The following is a 20,080-nucleotide window of genomic DNA, read 5'->3' as shown; positions in this document are numbered from 1 at the left end:
TTTTTAGCTTAAAAATATAGTGAGTGATCCCCTCGAGAATATGATTATTACAATTATTTGGTTCACTTCTACAGAGCTGCAAAGTGGTGACAATTTCCCCCCTCTTTGATCCCAAAGTAGCAAAGCACATGAGTCCAGGGACAAAAGGACATGTACTTCAGCAGCACTTAGCAGAAAAGAAAAATTAAAAGCATTTACAGTAGCAGGTGCTACATCATGAAGACCTTACCTTTCCTGCTCCATCCTCATCTTCATCGTCTCCTCATCTGAAACCTGCGTCTCCTCCGCCCTCCACTTGCTGGAGCCCTTACGATCCATCTTCTCCCCCGGCCGCTCATCCTTACGGTGCTTCCCGAACCTGGAACACAAAAAAGGCTCAAAGTTACAATTAACTAAAATAATAGCTCTATTTTTGTATTTCTTTGTTTTAGCTGTCAATCATTCTTCCCAAGTTACTGGTGTAGTTACACGAGCAGATCAATTTCCTTCACAGTAACTCAGAGTCAACTGATCTGGCTGAAAATATTTCAGTGTGTCTGGGATCACAAAAACAGGTATGACTTAACATTCGATCAAGCCCTCAAATGACCCATTTGAAAAGTAATTCTCACAAGTTCAAACCCATTTTGGTTGGTTTAAAGTTGGGGAGTGGTAAACGAAGAAGGCGTCAATGCGGCCCCTCGCAGTAATTATATTCATAGGGAGGGAGTGACGCTTAACGAAATAGAAGCCATTGCAGAGATATTTCAGCTTGATTGACTCAGTATAAAGCTGCAGCCTGTTGAAGAAATGACTTTGGCACCGTGCTCGCTTCCACAATGAACCTCCGTGATTATTCACAGGGAAATTGGTCCGCAGAGAATATCTACAACTTCTAAAGAGACCACGCTGAGAGAAACCAAAGAGGTGTGTGTGTGTGTGTGTGTATTAATGAAAGAGACAGAAGCCAGTGAACAAGGGAGAAAAAAATGAACACGTGCAAGAGGAACTCAATGAATGAAACATTGAGAGCGAAAACTAAACTACGGTGAAGAATACAAAGACAACATCAAGAGGTGTGTGTGCACGTGTTAGAATGTGACTGAAAAAAGAGACAGAGTAAAGTGAAAAAAGAGTGAGATTAAAGAATGTTCGGGAAAGAGAAAGTCACGGGTTCAAACGCAAACCAAAGAAGTGAAAATCCCGACAGCTGAGTCTGTGTGTTTAAGAATTAAACAGAGAGAGTGTAAATTGCCCACAAAATGAGTAACTAAGAGAGAGAGAGAGAGAGAGAAAAAAAGACACACTGAGATGTGAGGTGTTCGAATGTGTGCATGGAGAGCAACACAGAAGAAAGAGAATTGAAAACAAGAGAAATAAAGTAAATCAATGAAAAAAAATACAAAGAAAGAAAAAAACAAGCCAATGAATCTGCAGAGCTAACCCGGTGGTGTGAGTGTGTAGGTGTGTGAGAAACAAAACAGAAAAAAAACCCAACACTGAATGAGAAGAAAGGTGAGAGGATAAAGCGAATGGGAAAGTGAGACAAACATATGATGAAAGCAAAATGAAATAAAATCTAAAATAAGTGCGCAATACTGAGTGTGACAGAAGCAAAGAAACGGGAAGAATCGGAAAATGGAAAAAGAGTAATGAGGAAGAAGCGAATAAAGAAATGATTTGTATGTGTAATCAAAGACAGACTGAAAATTACACTTAATTAAAGAAACAGTGTGAGAAACCAAGAGAATGAAAAAAGGCAGCACATTTACTACTGGCCGGGGCATTCCATGACTGACAACTTTGTTTGATTTCTTCCATGACCAGTCAACATATTCTGCCTTGTTTGTGGTGTTTATTGTCTGGGAAAAATTCTAAAGCAACATTTTTATGCAATTAAAGTTGATAAAGTCACAAAGCTTCTCTCTCTTGTTGTGCATTTCATCTCATGTATTCAGGACTACAATTCCCTTGATGTTTAGCCACACAAGCTCAACAGATTGACACAGGTGTTTTGCATCCAGGCTAATCAAGTGATGCCCTTTGGACCTCTCACACTGCTGCACTCACTTGTTTATGCCTTGAAGGTCTCTGACTCAAAACCTTACTTTATTATTAAGATTTCTGCACAAATTTGAGTGTGTGGTTGCTTTATTCATTCATGCCACCCAAGTTAGAAAATATTCCTGATGTACAAATTGTCTGACTTGCAGCACAGTGGTGGCCTCGTGGGCCGAAGCCCAAAAAACTACGGAAACGAAGCATGAGCAGAACACATCCTGCGTTGCTTTGGCATCGATGTGAGCCAAGCAGAGTGAACACTCATCCAGTGCATGCGCCACACAGATGCTACCCAGAGGTTCAGCATCTGGGAGATCTCACAGAAATATGCAAAGCAGACATAACAGTAGATAGCTACTGCTGAATCTGGTTTTCCATCATCACATGTGCTGGGGATTTGTCAGACTGGATAAATCTGCGTGGAGTTTAACCAATGACTAACAAAACAAGCCTTTTTGTTTTTAACATAACTTTTTCAGGAGAGTTCTACAAGAAAATCCACCAAGTGGCCTTCTGGTGGCCTAAGGGTCAAAGACACCTCTGATTCAAGTCTGGCTGGGGACCTGTGTTAGATTCTGTCTCAAATAAAGGCAAACAATTCTCACAAAATCCACACCAAGACACACAAACCAACAAAGAACTCTGGTCACTTGGTTCTGTATTCAATACATAATGTGTAGTCGCTAGGGCATATGGTCTTTGATTGAAATTTGTGGCCGCATTAAATGCATCTGTGGTGACCCAAAGATAATATCGATATGTCGTGGCAATGAGGTGATAAGCGGCTCCCAAGTGCCCAAAAGACAAACTAAGGAAAACCAAGGGATGAGAATGAGGAGGAGAAACCGCAGTAAGGATGGAGGGGGCTGAGACTAAGGTCCATTACCTGATTAATTTAACTGCGGCCGCCTGAAATGCTCAGAGTGACGGCTCGCCGTTAATGCTAAGAGCAGGAGTGATCTATCACGGCAAGAGACGGTTGACACTTTCTTTCTCCACACCACTAACTTTCATTAACAGTCCCTTTAAAAGACAGCCTAACTCTCCTTGTCACACACACACACACACACCCACAAACACAGACATACGAAGATTTATGACTGAATAGGAAAACTTTGAAGAGGAGACAGAGTATTAACCATGACACCGGGGCATTTAATAATCTTATATTCCAGGCACAGTGAGGCCCGCCTCGTCTTGTGAGCCCGACGCCATCGATAAAGAGGCTTTGACGGGTTTTTTGTGGTTTGAAAAGACAACTTCAAAATGTCAAGGATTCAGCTAATTCAATTCAGCAGATCACCCATGTGTCACTGCTAATCCCTTTAACCGCACAAAAAGTCTGGTGGTGTTGTGGGCAGTTTTGGGTGGCATATTGGATGTGCAGCGCTGCCGAAATGTCACAGGGCAGCCGGTAAATCAGAAAGTGAAGTTAGGATAAGGTAAGGAATTAATGTCACTAAAATATGATCACACTTTGACTGCATGTATGAAAATGTCAAAAATGATCCAGAAATGTTGGTGCTACCTCAAACCATCATTTGATAGACATGACACCAAGTATTACTAAGTCACTGTTGAGAGAGGAGTATCTACTTTATTTGCCATGTCATGTTATTGAGTGATACTAGTTGAGAAAGCTAGTAAAATGAGTAGCCATCAACCTTAGCTGTGATTTGTGATTAATCTAAACATAAAATGCTAACATGTCAGCATGCTATTATTTGTGAATTAGCATGCTTAGAGGATTATCAGCTCAACTTCATAAACTAAACTAAAGCTTTGATTCTCCATCTGAGCCCAAATGGGCCCGACCCGACCCAAGCTGTAATTTCTCCATATTTCCCCGGGCTTGATCAGGTCGGGTTCTCGCCAATTTACCAGGTTTTTAAATTAAGCTGGCAGTTCTCATGCATAAATGGCAGGAGTTGCATTGAACTGAATCAAGAGGGAAAGAGCGATTTGGAGGGGATAGAGAGAAAACTGGGGGAGAGAGATAGAGTGCATGCAAGAGAGGTACAGCAAACAAGGAAAAAAGACAGAGGGGCTACAAAGCAACTTGACTGGCAGAGTTTGCTTCTGTATCCCCGGTAGTGACACCACCCTGCACGAACCGCCACTCGCGCTCAAAAAGGGAGATGCACCGAGGGGGGCAACCTGTTCTGCCAAACCTGTAGAGCCCAAGAGGCAGAACAGACAACAGACTATTAAAAGAAGAGGAAGAGAAGAAGGAGAAGTAGTTTTTTTATATATATATATATATATATGTTTGTGATAATTTGCGCAGCGATCTTGTATCCATACACAGACATCAAGTATTGATTTTTTTTTTTAATGATATAAATACAAAAACCTTTGGTAGATTAATAGAATAATAAAATCAATCACTTTTTCAGTTCACTACATACACACAAACAGGTTGAAGTGAGATGAACAGACTTAAAACTCTCAATAGATAAAACAGATGTTGACAAAGTTTTTCTTTTGGGACATAATTTTAAGTTGCAAAAAGGTGACAAATCCCAATATACATTATACTATAGTATTGTGACTTACACTCACTGGCCACTTTATTAGGTACACCTTGCTAGTACCGGGTTGGACCACATTTTGCCTTTAGAACTGCCGTAACTCTATGTAGCATAGATTCAACAAGGCGCTGTGGAACACTCCTCAGAGATTTTGGTCCATACTGACATGATAGGATCACGGAGTTGCTGCGGATTTGTCGGCTGCACTTCCATGATGCAGATCTCCTGTTCTGCCACATCCCAAAGGTACTCTATTGGATTGAGATCTGGTGACTGTGGAGGCCATTGGAGTACAGTGAACTCATTGTACTAAGGGGCCCAAAGTGTGCCAAGAAAATATCCAGGACCATTACACCACCACCACCAGCCTGAACCGTTGATACAAGGCAGGATCGATCAATGCTTTCATGTTGTTTACATCAAATTCTGACCCTACCATCTGAATGTTGCAGCAGAAATCGAGACTCATCAGACCAGGCAACATTTTTCCAAATTTCTGTTCAATTTTGGTGAGCCCATGCGAAGTGTAGCCTCAGTTTCTTGTTCTTAGCTGACAGGAGTGGCACCTGGTGGGGTCTTCTGCTGCTGTAGCCCATCTGCTTCAAGGTTTGATGTGTTGTTCATTCAGAGACGGTCTTCTGCAGACCTTGGTTGTAACGAGTGGTTATTTGAGTAACTGTTGCCTTTCTATCATCTTGAACCAGTCTGGCCATTCTCCTCTGACCTCTGGCACCAACGAGGCATTTTCACCCAGAGAACTGGATATTTTCTTTTTTTTGGACCATCCTCTGTAAACCCTAGAGATGGTTGTGTGTGAAAATCCCAGTAGATGATCAGCTTCTGAAAAATTTAGACCAGCCTGTCTGGCAACAACAACCACTCTGATCAGCAGGTTGTCTTGACCATGTCTACATGCTTAAATGCACTGAGTTGCTTCCATATGATTGGCTGATTAGCTATTCACGTTAACGAGCAGTAAAACAGGTGTACCTAATAAAGTGGAAAAAGAAGTGAATTTTTTGGGCCCATTTAAAGTTCCATACTAAACATAACTCATAACGTGTTAACACTTTACCATTAGCACACTATTATGCTATCCCTAGCTACCAAGGTTATGCTAACATGTGAATTTAGCTAAAGGAATAGCTAAGCCAATGTATACTTGAGGATGGCCAAGTCCATCCTGGACTTATGAAAGTTGAGCCAAAATGCTGCCATACCACGTATTTTATTTTAATTAACAACATAAGTTTACCTCTGGCGCCACCCTCAGGTCAAGCTTTAGATTTTTGCTCCACTAGTGTGATCTAAGAATAGCAAAGTAATCACTTTAGCATGCAATGAGCATGTAATGTAATGAAAGCCGTCAGTCAAGTCTTAATTTGTAGGCACAGCTGGAACTACACGCAATAAGTTACGGTGAATGTAACATTATCAGCAGTCTGTTAACCGTGACTATTAGCGTCTGAACTCGTCATGTCTGATTCTGTTCCCCTGATTGGAGCATGATGCATGACTGTCCCACCATCCATGACAAACCTCTACTTAAAAAAAATGCAAGTGTGAAATTGTGAGGAAACCGAGAACGGACAAAACCAGGCCTTGCAGTGCTTCTAGTGCGACACATCACGAAGCTTGTCACAGCGTGAGCCTTTTCTGTGTTCAGGCTTGTTCACTTGTTCATGACGAGAACACACTCACACACACACACACACACACACACACACACACACACACACACACACACACACACACACACACACACACACACACACAAAAACCGCTGCAAAATTAGCGTAGCCCTCGAATTTCTGGGCAACGACCATCTTTGTCCGTGCCAAGCTAACAGACTGGGTGTTGCTTCTGAGTCCAAGTGATAGAGAGAGGGAGAGAAAGAGAGGGAGGGGGAGAAAGAGAGAGAGATGGATACAGAGTTGGCAGGCTGCTCTGTTGGCAGTGGTTGATGGTAATGAGGCTTTGATTGGGACTGAGTGTGAGGCCTTCGAGACATGAGAGGGTCAGGCAGTGGCAGCTCTGTTGATCACACACACACATGCGCGCACACACACACACCTCTTCTGACTTCTACAGGCCTCCTCCCACTCCTGATCCACCCCTCCTACATGCAAACACACATCAAAGTACAAGCTCCCTGACACTTCTGCACCACTCACTCACTCTCCTCTCTCACACACACACACACACACACACACTCGCTCGCTCACTCACTCACTCACTCACTCAAACACATGACACTCATCGGGAGCTCTTGACGTTCTGTAAAGCCACTCAGGGGAACTAACTTGCTCACATCACAGTTGGTAGCCGCACTTTTATACGCTCTATAAAAACGGTAACGTCGTTCTCAACACATCCACCCTCTGTGATTTGGGCCAACACACACACATTTGCATTCTGTTTCATCATGACATGTTGACACCAACACAAGTGAAACATGCAAATTATGACAACTTTTTTTTTTTCCCTTTTCAGTAACATATTTGCTGCTAAGTGCTCACTGCTGTGGTGTTTGCTAAACTGTAGCTCCCACATATCACCTGTCAATCAAACAATGTGGGTGTTACAAAGATGTGTCTTTGGATCTACTGTTAATTCTGTTTTGAGCTTAAAAGTGTGGTGCTTTTTAGTTTTTTTCCCTTCATGAGTGCAATGTGCCGTGATCCAAAAAGTGTAAGACAAGCGAATTAAATATTCCTATGAGATAACTGACCTCCAAGCACCACACGAGTCTCTCTGTTTACCTTAAATCATGTGTTTAGAAGAGAAAAAGCTTTCATGTGCAAAGATGAATCACCAGTGTTCCATTTCAACACTGAAATAACACTTTTGTTGATTATTCTTTTAAGTTAAGTATGTGATCCAGACTAGACCTACAGATGGGTTAAGTATATCTCACATCATTATTTTGGAGCACACAGCTGTCTCTGCTAGTAAACACTGAGTGTGGATCAAACAGGCAGTCAGATGGAGTTTTAATGGAGCAAATCTGATGTGGCCAACATTGAGCCAATCACAGTGCCATAACACTGATGTTTTGACAACGCACACAAAGCGTTCTCATCTGGGAGGAGAAAAGGACAACTGGATTTTAGTGTGTGACAAGACAGAGGATTACAACAGTGTGCATTTGTTAGTGACCACGCTATGGGTGTGGATTTGTGTGCAAACTGAGAGGCGTATGCAATGTGTGGATTGGGGATTTCAAAATATTTCGACATGTGTGTGCAGCTTGTGCGTGTCATAGAGTCCTCCCATGTCTGTGGGAGTACAATATATATCTCCATGTATGTGTGTGTTCTGTACTAATTATTCCAGTGTGTGTATGAGGGTGAACGATGGCTGCATATACGAGTTTGCAGTAATTTTCCATGTGCATCCCTCTGATTACTCTGTGTGTGTGTGTGTGTGTTTGTGTGTGTGTGTGTGGCCCTGACAGTGTTCCATGAGTCTCTTCTCTAGAAGTAAGCTACTGACATTTGAAGTGATCCCACCTGTTTGACACAGAGCTCTGTTGGCTTCGACCCTACAGAGGCCCTGAGGGCCAAACAGCTCAATTTGAGCTCCTGACAGCCGAGCCCATGGCTCTCATTCACAAATAAGTTCCCTCTTACTGTCCTCCCTCATTCTCTAGTGTAGACGCTCATTCACTGCTCTCCCCTTTACCTACTTTACATAGTACACTTCCATCTTGGAGATACACTGAAAATCTAACAAAGTGTTACAGTACGTATTCAAAGGATGACGCCATGAAAATAGAGGTTGCATACTTTTACTTATTAGTGACACTGAATGTTGACTTTTTTTGAGGTTCAGTTTAGACATATTGTTGATGTAACTGTAGGTTCAACCTGGGATTCACACCAAGGGTGACTTGGGTGAAATATATACATAGACTTTATTGGTTACACGCTAAGTACCTGAAGAAGATAAAATGTCTTTTCTTTTTCTTTTTTTTTTGGGGGGGTGTGAATGTTTTATAAATTGACATTAAAGATGACAGTTTGATAAAAACTTCACTTGGTGGCTTAGTCTGTAGCTTTCAGCTGTCATGAGGATGACTCAATTGTCTTCCAGTGACTGTTCCAATATGTGACTTGCTCATTTTCAGTTACACTGACCCGTAAACATATTTTGGGTTTCATACACTGGTGGAAAAAGGACATTTTTAGCTTACTGAGGGTATTAGTATTGCTTTTACACTCCACATACTGAACAAAATACATCACATTACATAATGACTGTCACCGAACACAGATTTTAAGAAAAAGTCTGCTCACATGCTGCCAAACTATCCATTCCATACACCGTCTATAACGGTAACTGACTGGCTACATTCGTCAGTGATTGACTTGTTGATAGCCAGTTACAGCAGGTTCTACCATGGCTGCAAAGATATATGACAAAGCGCATTGGCCTTGTAAACTGGGAGTGCACGCTGTATCCCAGGGGCTGTACCAGAGTGAAAAACAGAGAGAAGCTGGGGAAACTTTTTTTTGTAGCCAGCAGGGTATCAAAAACAAACATACCCAGTAAAATAGTGTAGGAAGACGGGAAAATATTGTCTATTTTGGTAGACTTCAGTCCATCTGATGAATGAAGTAAGAGTACAGTTAGCAATGGACTGGATCCATTTTCACGAAAAAAACATTTTTTTTCTGATAGGTGGATCCTTACGGACTAAAGGAATGTAAATAATCGAGGATTGGACGCATATTTGGACTGACTGACTGCATTAAATGTAGGAAGTCACAACTTTTTTGGCTCTTCTGTTCACTATGCTGGTAAATTTGAATGAGGTATACTCTGGTACTAATGGTTTCCTTCAAATGAGCTCAACGACTGAACTGTGGCAAAGTTAATGATACCATACCATGTCCACATTGACACAGCATGAGCATTTATATTTTGATGTGCACATTGCCAAGCTGCTAAGAACCAGCTCTAACAGGTTGTCCCCAGCGACCGGGTGAGTTTTAAGAGTTTGTTATATTCTGAAAGCCACGACTTTGTTAATTTAAAATCAGACAAAACCCACTGTCACTGCCTTGTTACTTTAAGCCTTTCATTCATAATTTTAGGGAGACATAGAGATAGGGAGGGAGGGCGGTTGACAAGTGTTCGCTGCTGGCTTGTCATCATGCCTTTACAGGCTTCAAGATTGTATTTATTGTCTGAATTTGGTGACAAGAGTTTGATATTCTGGAAGTCAGGACTATGTTTATTTAAAGAATCAAACAAAACCCCTCATGACTAACAACTGAGATGATGACATAACTTCAAATTTGAGAAATGAGTTGTTGTGACATCCCACTGACTTAGACAGAGCACGCCACATATTTGACATAATCACCTGACAACTGAGATAATTTCATTTGCTAATGAAGACTGTGAGATGGAGCTGAAAGCCCTAAATAAAGCTGGTAAGCAAACCTTAAGTTGAGATTATTATTTGAAATTGCTCTTTACAGAGTCAGGAATAAACTTTAGGGGTTAAATATAACACTGATTTAAACTGATGGTTGAAAGCCTCCTCCAGCCCACTCTATGCATCACTCTTTGCCTCACAAGGTATTAAGCCAGTCTCTATCAGTCTATGTTATTCAGTTTCTTCTTCCAACAATATTATTTATTTTTTCTTTCACCACCCATTGTACCAAACTGTACCTCCCTTTCCTCCATCTTTTCTTTCTTTCTCTTCCTCTCCATCCCTGTAGACCTCATTACATTCCTCTCTCAGACAAGAGTCACTGTTTTCCCTTCCCTGTCACCGCCACTTTGGCTAATATGATATACAGATATATTACCGGCCAGCCCCTGAGGCCTCCCAACCAATCAGATGAAGGGAGGACAGACCGAATGGCCCAGACACCGAAGGTAATGGGGATAGAGAAAGGGGAGGAAATGTATAGAGTATCCACTAATAGGTTGTGTGTGTGTGTATGTATGTAGGAGAGAATTTCTGTCAGTTTAGCTGTAAGGGATTGTTTGACAGGTAAAATGTTTGAGACAGAATTAATAACAGGAAAATAAACCACAAAGGTCAAGCTGCCTGGAGTCTTATTAGTGTTTCCCCACACTCTTTAGTGTTGTAGCTCCACAGCTCGGGCCTGTCTTGTTCATCTGTCTCACTCACACAATAAATCATAAAGCTCTTTCAGGTACAAGTTGCCTGAAAGTGCGGTGAAATGTTATGTCTGTTTAAAGAATTTTACTGGTTGTCTATGTGTTAACAGATGTACCAATCTTATAATTTAAGGGGTATCTTTCTTCACACAGGAAGACAGCACAAAAAAAGTCACTCAATGAGGATGTATCAGCTGTTTGCAGTAGGTATTGATCAGTGTGTCTTGGTTAGATGGACTGCTATTGATCGCATCCCACTCCTCGCCTGATCTCTAATTCAGCGTGTATGTGTTCATATAGTTTAGGTAAGTTTTGTGCTAACATTGTGCAATGGGCCGATAATAATAAAAATAATGTAATTAAGTCCAAATACTACCAAGAAAAGTCTGCCAGGGAGTGAAAAAGTAAAACTGAACCATGAAGTAAAATCTACGACCAAAATGCATTTGAGCAAGACACTGGGTCCTCCACCGTAAAGGAGACTCACTAACAGGTCTGCTGGATGTGACTGTTGCTACCTGTTGGTGTTAATTACAAATGCTTAAATTAAATTTTGACATTAGACATAAAGAAATACTTTAAAGAACGTAATTAAACTGATGTGGGTACAATTCGATGAGGGTGTGTGTCGCTTTGTAACAGGCTGGTCTGGTATTTTACAGTCTTACCTGAACATGTCCCCGAGTCCTTTCAGCATGCCCTTCTTGGGTTTCCCCTTTTCTTTCTCCTTCCCTCCCTCCTGCTGCTTCTTCTTCTCCTTCCCCCCCTTCTCTTTGTCTTTCTTCTTCTCCTCTTTGGTTCTATTAGTGCCATTGACCAGGGGTTTCTCGGAGCCGGACAGCGGGGTCTGGTCAGCCACCGTGGACACCGAGTCTCTCCCCGATCGCGAACTCTCCTCTGTGTCCTCCTCCACTGAAGAGCGGGAAAGACATAAAAGAGGGACATAGAAAGAAACGCGGAGGAAAATGGAGAACATGTTCTTTTTAACCAATGAACAGGTAGTGTAATTTTAAGTAGAACTGTTACACATATGAAAATCCATAAGCCTAATAAATGAAAATCTATAAGACTCATAAATGTGCAATTATGCCTCCTAAGTGCCAAGAGGAGCCTAATGCAATTTAATTACATATTACAAGTGACTGAGGAGCTGTTCTACAATGAGATAGTGATCATTAGATACCATTAGACACAGACTCTTATAAAAATGGAGGAAAGCAATTCATGGATTACAATTTGATGGTACTATGGCACGTTATTCCAGCAAAATGAGATTCTCTTTAGATAGGACACATCAGATTATCTGGGCTGTAAAATTGATATAAAGGACTATAGAATCCAACTGTTTAAATGGTTTCATTTTTGATAAGAAATATACCTTCGTTTTCCATTTTTATTTAATGTTATGGGGACTTAAATGAAAGAGAAGAAGAGGATGACAAAGACCCGAGGAGGATAATCTGTGTTTGAAACTCATCCTCTTCAAGATGCCTCACATTGACAGTGTGACGCATGTGACATCTAATGCAGTAGCTGGTAACACCCTGAGTCAGCGATATGCCATTGCCACAAGCAGTGATAAAATCAGCTGCCACGTATTGAGTATTAGTCAGAATGCTGTCACTCCCATGCATGAATATCGAAGCTACATTCGTTTTAGTGGCTGACACATTATCAGTTTCAATATCATTGTTATTGATCACCATTGCTGTGTTAATGTCATCTCAGTAACCCATAATGCAATGTCAAGGAGGTACCATTGTACAATTTCACATTTCAGACATGCTCCAGAGGTTATACAGTGACTGAGGTTTAAAGTTCCCTGCTGAAGGACATCGACACGACTCCTGTGAAATTATGGCTGCTGTCGGCTCAAACCTGTGATATTTCAGAAACAGAACAGTCTTGTTAACTGTCGGCCGATATGCAAATGGTGGATATCTTACATGTCTCCATGCCCTCATCGTCTTCTTCCGTCGCAGCTGGTCGGTCATAGGATTTGTCGATGGCTGCTCTGAAGCTCTCATTGCAGCCCCGCCCCCTGATGATGCGGGGACGTGGCCGGTGGAAGGGAAGGTCCCCGTTGAGGGTTACCTCAGCGACAGCCGTCTGGAGGCTCTCGAGGGAGCTGGACTTCTTCAAGCCTAGCGATGGTCCAACATCTTTTGTGGAAGAACCTGATGGAAGGATACAGAGGTACTGTAGGAAAAATAAAGTTTTCACCTGACACATCGAGTCTACAAAGGTGATTCTATCTTAGTACCGTATCCTGTAGTATCTAAAGGCCAGAGTCAGTCATTTCTATTCTACACCATTCTCAGCTGACTATCAGGTCATTCTTATTAACTTTAACAGCAGAGAAGAGAGGCAAATCTAATTTTTCTCAGGCAATTCCTCTTGGGAATAAAGCAAAAATATGTGCAGCGGTACTTCAGCAACAATGCTGTAAAAAGTGTTGGAAGTGTGTACCACTGCATGCATCTAATTACAGTGAAAGGTTATCCCAATTTGCGGTCTTATTTATCTTCAGCTTTCTAATCTATTCTAATATTTCTATTACAAAAAGCTTAAATCTAGATTCACATCCATCTTGATTTTATTCTGTTTTTACACAACCTTCCACACTTCTTAATCACTTCTTTGGTGCGGTAATAAATAACACAATCTGGTCACAATCAATATGCACACATTGACCTCGGCTGTGTCTAAAACACTCTCAAGGATAAAGGATGATGCAGTGCAAGAGAAGCAACATTATCATGAGAGTTATGTTACAATATGACTACACAGGATGATTTAAGAGGATGGATTGAGAGGATGAGAGAGAGTTTTTGTTTAAGCACAAAAGCTGACGAAGCAATGTGACACATATTTCAAAAACAGGCCACTTCCTGCCAATTCCAAATGACCAACAACTAGAGCTGTCCAAGTATGACCTCAGAGACTGCACCGTTGAATCATTTGAGTACATTTTTATTTTTGTGGTGGATTCTGGGACTTGCTCCAGTCAACCTCACTGTGACCCTCGAGGTGACCGTCCACTGAAAATGCTATTATAATACGTGACGTAAGTGTGATGGCAACAACACAGAAGCCGGTGAGCATCAAAACCATTGCATAAACCAGCTATGTATCAGTAATGACATACACGCCTATTAGTGTTCCAAGTATTGCTATGGTGGAGCATCCCATTCCTCATGAGTAAATGAGAAACGCCTCGTCTACCTTAACGTGCTTATAGCCTCAGAGGACCAATAAGCAACTCTAACAACAGCATATTTAAACCTGGATACTGTTTGTTTAAGCAAGAAGGGAACTGATCAATTGTGTGTATTCGTGTGTGTTTGTGTAACATTCCTCCTGACTGACTACGAATTTCATTACAAGATGTGGCTCTGAATGAAAATAACCATCAGCAAAATAGGAGAAACATGACAGTTTAATTAAACTAAGACTATTTGTACAGTGGTGCGGGCATAATTTTTGTTCCCATATGGCACCTTTCACAGGCTGAGAATGCGTACGGTGGCAAATAAATGCAACAAGATAAGGTGAGGAGGTATGAAGGCAAATAGGAAAGTCCTAATCTCCTGGGTGGTGTCACTTGGAGCAGAGGGCTGCAAAATACACAAGGCCTGACAGATTAACATGTGGTGCCACAACAGAGGGGAGTGAATGAAAGAGAGAGATAGGGAAGAAAGGAGTGACAGAGGAAGAGAGGAACAAAATAACATGTGAAGCAAAACGAGAGTTGAAGAAGGAAGGAGGAGACAGGAAAAGTCAAACTGTTGCTACAGTGCCGATAAATTATATACTTGTGACCCATTTTCATAGATTAGTGTCTTCAGTGAGGGCAAAGGGACTCAGTCACATCATGTTTACTGTATTGCCTGCTTTTTTGTGATTTAAATTATTACTCTAAGCATAATGTACTTGGCTTTCTTGAGACAAAGTAAAATGCTCTTACAATCAATTAGGGTGAAATATATTGAAATTTATTCAAATGACCTGCCAGGGTTGTAGAATAATCCCAAATAGTCTGGAAGCAAGCTAAAAAAAAATTGCCAAGCTTCTTGTTTACAGTGAGACTGACCGAAAAAAAGAAGAAAGACGGAGAAGAAAAAATAGAAATGGAAAATTGAATACATGCAGAGTGAACAAGTGAGTGGGTTGGCGGCCTCCCATTCATTCTCATCAGCCTGTCCTGTTCCCTTAACGTCTCACTGAGAGCCGGGCTGATAGGCTTTTCACGCTGCACACCCACTTTATTTAAAGGCTTTGCCCGGCGCCATTCACTACAGTCACACTTCAGTGGCGGCCTTACAAAAAAAAAAAAAAAAAAAAAAAGGATCATTTATACTGTGTTGGAGATCTGACAAATGGCATTTAGTCACAAACATGAAAAACTTGTTTTCTTTTTGAAAGACTTTCAAATAACCTGGTGATGAGGTTTTGGTGAAACACGGTTCTGTGTCGGGCCCACGTGGCCACAGAGAGTGTAGTTAGGACATTTGGAATGAACTACTTCAATAGGGCTGGCTTATGTGGAGAAAATCAAATATCACAATATATTTGATCGAGTATGTGGGGTTGACTATTGGTGAGAAGGTAAAAGCAAATATACGGCTGGAATAGCCTGGTAAATTCAGAAAATGACAACACTTAGTGTAATGCAGCCTTTAAAGCCAGGAGAAGACAACACTTTTTACGATATCCAGTCTCATATCACATGATAAAAAGTAAGCATGTGTACATGTTTGCCATTTCTTTTTTGACGTAAAACACCACAGCTCACATACAGTGTCTGACAGAAATGTAAAAAGACAGCTAAATGGATTATTTTCAAATCTGGCAACCAGTCAGTCAGTTCAGAGTAATCTGTGTCAGTGTGTTTGGACAGAGTGACACCCCTACTCATCTGCAGATAAACACGATCCTACCAAGTTAAGCAGTGACAGGCTTACAATAACAAATACAGAGCAGTCGTGCTGCAGCTGGAACACGGAGGGGTCAGATTGGTGTCGACACCAGACACACCTGGAACTGGCAACAGCAGGGCTATTGATTCAGTCTGCATGGAGGGAATCACCTATCATTTGATTTCACTGCCTCTATCATCTCTATACAGTTCACTATGTGACGAGAAAGGATGGTAACTGAAGTTGGTTGTCCAAAATGGGGTGTTTTGTGTCTGCAAGAGTGACACATCACCACAAAATGTAACAACGAGTCACACTGTTTGTCAGTCAAATAACATTTTGACACAATAATATAGTGTCCTCCAAATCTTAACACATTTGCAGTTGTTGGCTTTTATCTTAATTAACATGTTGGCCCAGGCTGTGCCAATTCTGGATCCAGTTTTTCAAACTTTTTCTTTTGGTAACAATCTTTTATTTTACTAAAAATGATGATATCTAACTGGAAGTCAGTATCGTGTTTCACATCGCTGCTATTTTACGGGTCACTCCCCATCTACTAAGCAACACTAATCCACAAACGATATCACTGAATCCTTTTTTCAGGAATAGCGGATAATTAACTGCAGGAAATATTTCCCACGTCCCCAAATGAATTTAAATGGACTCATAATGTGAACTTTACAGGGATCACCAACGGGACACTTTCTCACAGGGATCTATGATATATCAAAAAAAAAAAGACATTGCCAACAGTCCTGTATTGTCTTGCATCGTTGAAGTGTCCTTGTCCAACATGTGGCGGCGGCCTGTGTCAATAAACCTCTCATCCAATCACAGCTCGAGAGGCGATGGCTACTCTATCCCATCTCTCAGAGCTGTCACAGTCTTTGGTTTCAGCAGGCTGGTTGTGTTTTGGCTTTGGGAAATGGACCATGGATCATTTAGACTAACTGGGGAGTAGGGATCTTTTTTTAAATATTGGTAAAGTGACACCAGGGGCCCACAAAGTGAAAATAAACCTTGCACGCATAAATAAACAGGGTGAAATCTATTAGGCCAAAACATTAGGGGAAACTGAATGGGTACTAAACTCCAAACTACAAACATACCTTCTTTTCTCATAATGTTCACATTAAATATAAACCCGAAAAACAATTATAAATCAGTATCTGTACCCTAAATATCTGCCAGTGTGATGAGTTAATTTAAGAATTTCAATGTAATAATCAGATCAGTCTGATTCAGACAACATAATGGAACTTAACTAAAGATCATTCAATAATTTGCAGTGAAGGAAACTTGATTATCAACAGAAACAAGTGCTCTCACATCATGTGCACATTTTTTCATGGGCTTGATTGGAGACAAGTTAAAAATGCCACAGCAGTGATAAAACTAGCTTCTTATTAAGCGTCAGATGGAAAGAAAGCTTTGTAATTGAGATAATATGTGCCACTACTGGTCCATATAACTGTTCAGTCAGTCAGTTAGCACCTAACAGCCACCACCAGAGGTGCTGAAATGACTTAACTGAAAACTCGGCCAACCAATCCAAATTGTGAGTCACCCAGCTGTCATTTTAAAAGCCAGCGCCCGCATTGTTCAAGTAGCAAATTTACTTTGACTCCTCTACATGCCTGTGAGTGTAGTTCTTTAAATGAGGTGTGGTGTATTGATATTTTGAGGCAGCTGAAAGCCACTGCATCATTGACCAAAAGCCTGGTTTAAGGTCAGAATGGTGCAGTTTTTCCTATTTTCCTGCTAATTAAAGGGAGCATTATTCAGATATTCAGATGCGTCTACATACAATGTCTGTACATCCTGCTTACACAAAAAAGGGATGCACAAATGGGTAACAGGTGGGTGAAATAATACATCATTAATGAGGAGAAATATTAATTATGTTCTCTAAATTGTAACAAACCACACATTCTTAATGCACTTGTGCCATCCACTTCAGACCATGCGCTTTAGATCGTTTGAATAGGGCCAGACTTTTAACCATTATTAAACTGGTCGATTTTCCAAACTCATCATTTTTTGTGATTGTGCAAATTTTGACTGTCCACTCCTAAAAGCCAAAGTGAAGGCCGCATGACATTATGATGCATGCAAAGTGTGACCGACATGGAATTTTGTCTCCTACTAAGAGTCAATATTTCGTTTAACCATGACCGTGATCTTCCAATACCCTTAACTGAACAGACTGGGTTGCCTAAACTTAACCAGGCCTTAACCTTAGACATAGCAGATCAAAGAATCATTGCTGTTACTGAAATAAGGTTAATTTAACATGGCTCTGACAAACTACATATTTTGTCATTTAGGTATGGGGACTTGATCGATTTTGACTTGTTAACTTTTCCTACTTGTTGTCACATTATGCAATCATACAGCTGACTCATCTGTTGCCACCATTTGGCAGATACACCTAATCCTTGCCGACTCATGATATCGTAACATGACAGAAAGTTGGAAACAATCTCTCCATCTCCTTTCTGCCCACACACTGTTAAAAGGTTTCAGTGAAAGTATTACAATACTTAACAAAGTATCCATTTTTGCTTTTCTACCAAACCTCTTTCTATCCTCTTGTCACTTTCTCTGTGCCTCCATTCTCACACTATTATGAAGTAAGAGTTCACAGCCATATCTGCAAGTTACCAAGACAGCTTCCATCTCACACTCTAAACCTCTCATCTCTCTTTTTCTTCCTCTCTACACGTCTTCCTTCAGCCAGGTCTGTTCTTTTGTCCAAGTCACTGATATCAGAGGCAGGCCTTCTATTCAGTCGAGGCGACAGTGAAAATACACAAGACTTGACAATGACGGATGACTCGCTGTCAGGTCGCTGCCTTAACCAAGGACAGAGTGCTTTTTCCGCTGTCCCTCTCCTCGCACACACGCGTACACTCCCAACACACTCACACACAAAACAATTAGTGCTACAGCCGCATCTGAGGCAAAAGGGAGAAAATCAAATCTGTAGTCACCCGACTGCTTTCACAACCATGTTCGGCAGCGACCTCAAACTGTGGCGAGGAGTGCGAGTCTTCACTCTGCAGTCTGACAAATTTGTCTTGTCAAGAGCAAAACACCAAACACTGGGACCACTACACAAATGCATAAAGAGCAGAGCGGTGGATAAACCGTCTGAATCACAACAGCAAGTTATCCACTGAATTTGTATTTATAAATCAATATGTGCAATATAAAGTCTGTCATTGTTGTTCCTGTACAATTTGTGTCACGTCCTGTACCCATTATGAATCGATTCGTTCTACAAAGCCACAGAGACAGGTTGCCGTTCATTTATAGTTCTCGGCACAAACATATTTTCTTACTCTGGATCACCTCAGCAGCTACAAGTGTTCCCCGAAGGTTTTTAATGTATCATCAAAAAATAAACACTAGTCTGTTTATATCTTAAATGAAGAAAAAACGGGCTGCAAAGAAAGATCAGAGATGATATGAAGGACCTGGGACAGAGGGGTTTAAGTTTTTTTGACCAAGTACCTGTGCCAACACCAGTACCCTTCAAGTAATAACAATACCAAAAGAGTACTTCATTGGATAACCATAATGTGAATGGGCTGGCCTGAAGCATAGCCATACTTTCAAATGTTTGGTTGGCATCTCGGCAGGCTGAACTGCCAACGCCGTCAAAAATGCTGCACTCGACAGTGTCAAGGCTAACTGTTAGCATCAAAAGGCTACAGTTACCTAGAGGTAATTAATGGATTAAACAGTAAAGTTGAGCCATTTCGGTGTCGCAGTAAGTTTGTTCTGATGGTTTAACAGCTGCTGCTGTTGTGTTAACACATGCTAAATGGGCAGACATTGAACTGACCACCTGCAAAGAGGAGAGCAGCTCGAGAGACGGCAGCAACAGAAAGTTTGCTGATCCAGCAGGAGGTCGGAATGGTCCAGAATCAGACCCCCAGTACAAAAAAGGAAAGGAGTACAGTTAAAATATTATATATTTTAACTGTACTATATTCATTTGCTTTCAAAGCTGTTTGTTGTTCACACAAACTCAACTTTCTCTATGTTTTCCAGTTGTCTTGGCAAGCACAATGTTTAATTCTACATCAGTATTTCTAGGTTTAGGGTTAGTAGGCAGGATGTAATTCTATCAGTATGACATATTACTACTATACACTCTACTCTGCTGCAGAGTTTCTCTTAATAATATTAACAGCCATTTTATTGCACTCATTAATGCTAGTTTTGCTACTTCGCCGTTCTTTTTAATCACCGTTAAGTTACTGTCAATTTAACTCGACACTTCCTGCAAATGTATTTCAAATTAAAAAGCCTTTCAGCAGTTCATAAGGCATGCATAATCTTCCCCTTCCCTAGTATGCTTTTTATTTTAAACTTCTGCTGTTGTCAAGCATTGCAATTTATTGATAGCTGCTTAAAAGAACAGCAAAGTCGAAA

General features: G+C 41.0%; 1 protein-coding gene across 1 annotated transcript in view; it reads right to left on the bottom strand.

The window, feature by feature from the left end:
• The window catches only part of LOC126382469 (partitioning defective 3 homolog), a 289,875-nt gene that overhangs the window by 74,932 nt on the left and 194,863 nt on the right, over positions 1-20,080 (bottom strand). The window contains exons 19-21 of the mRNA XM_050032353.1: positions 12,662-12,892; positions 11,384-11,627; positions 230-358 (exon numbers count right to left, since the gene is read on the bottom strand). Coding sequence (XP_049888310.1) covers positions 230-358; positions 11,384-11,627; positions 12,662-12,892 — 604 coding nt within the window. The remainder of the gene's footprint in view (positions 1-229; positions 359-11,383; positions 11,628-12,661; positions 12,893-20,080) is intronic.

Source organism: Epinephelus moara, chromosome 21 (assembly GCF_006386435.1).
Source record: "Epinephelus moara isolate mb chromosome 21, YSFRI_EMoa_1.0, whole genome shotgun sequence".
Classification (NCBI taxonomy): Eukaryota; Metazoa; Chordata; class Actinopteri; order Perciformes; family Serranidae; genus Epinephelus; species Epinephelus moara.
This window is presented reverse-complemented; position numbering and strand designations above follow the sequence as displayed.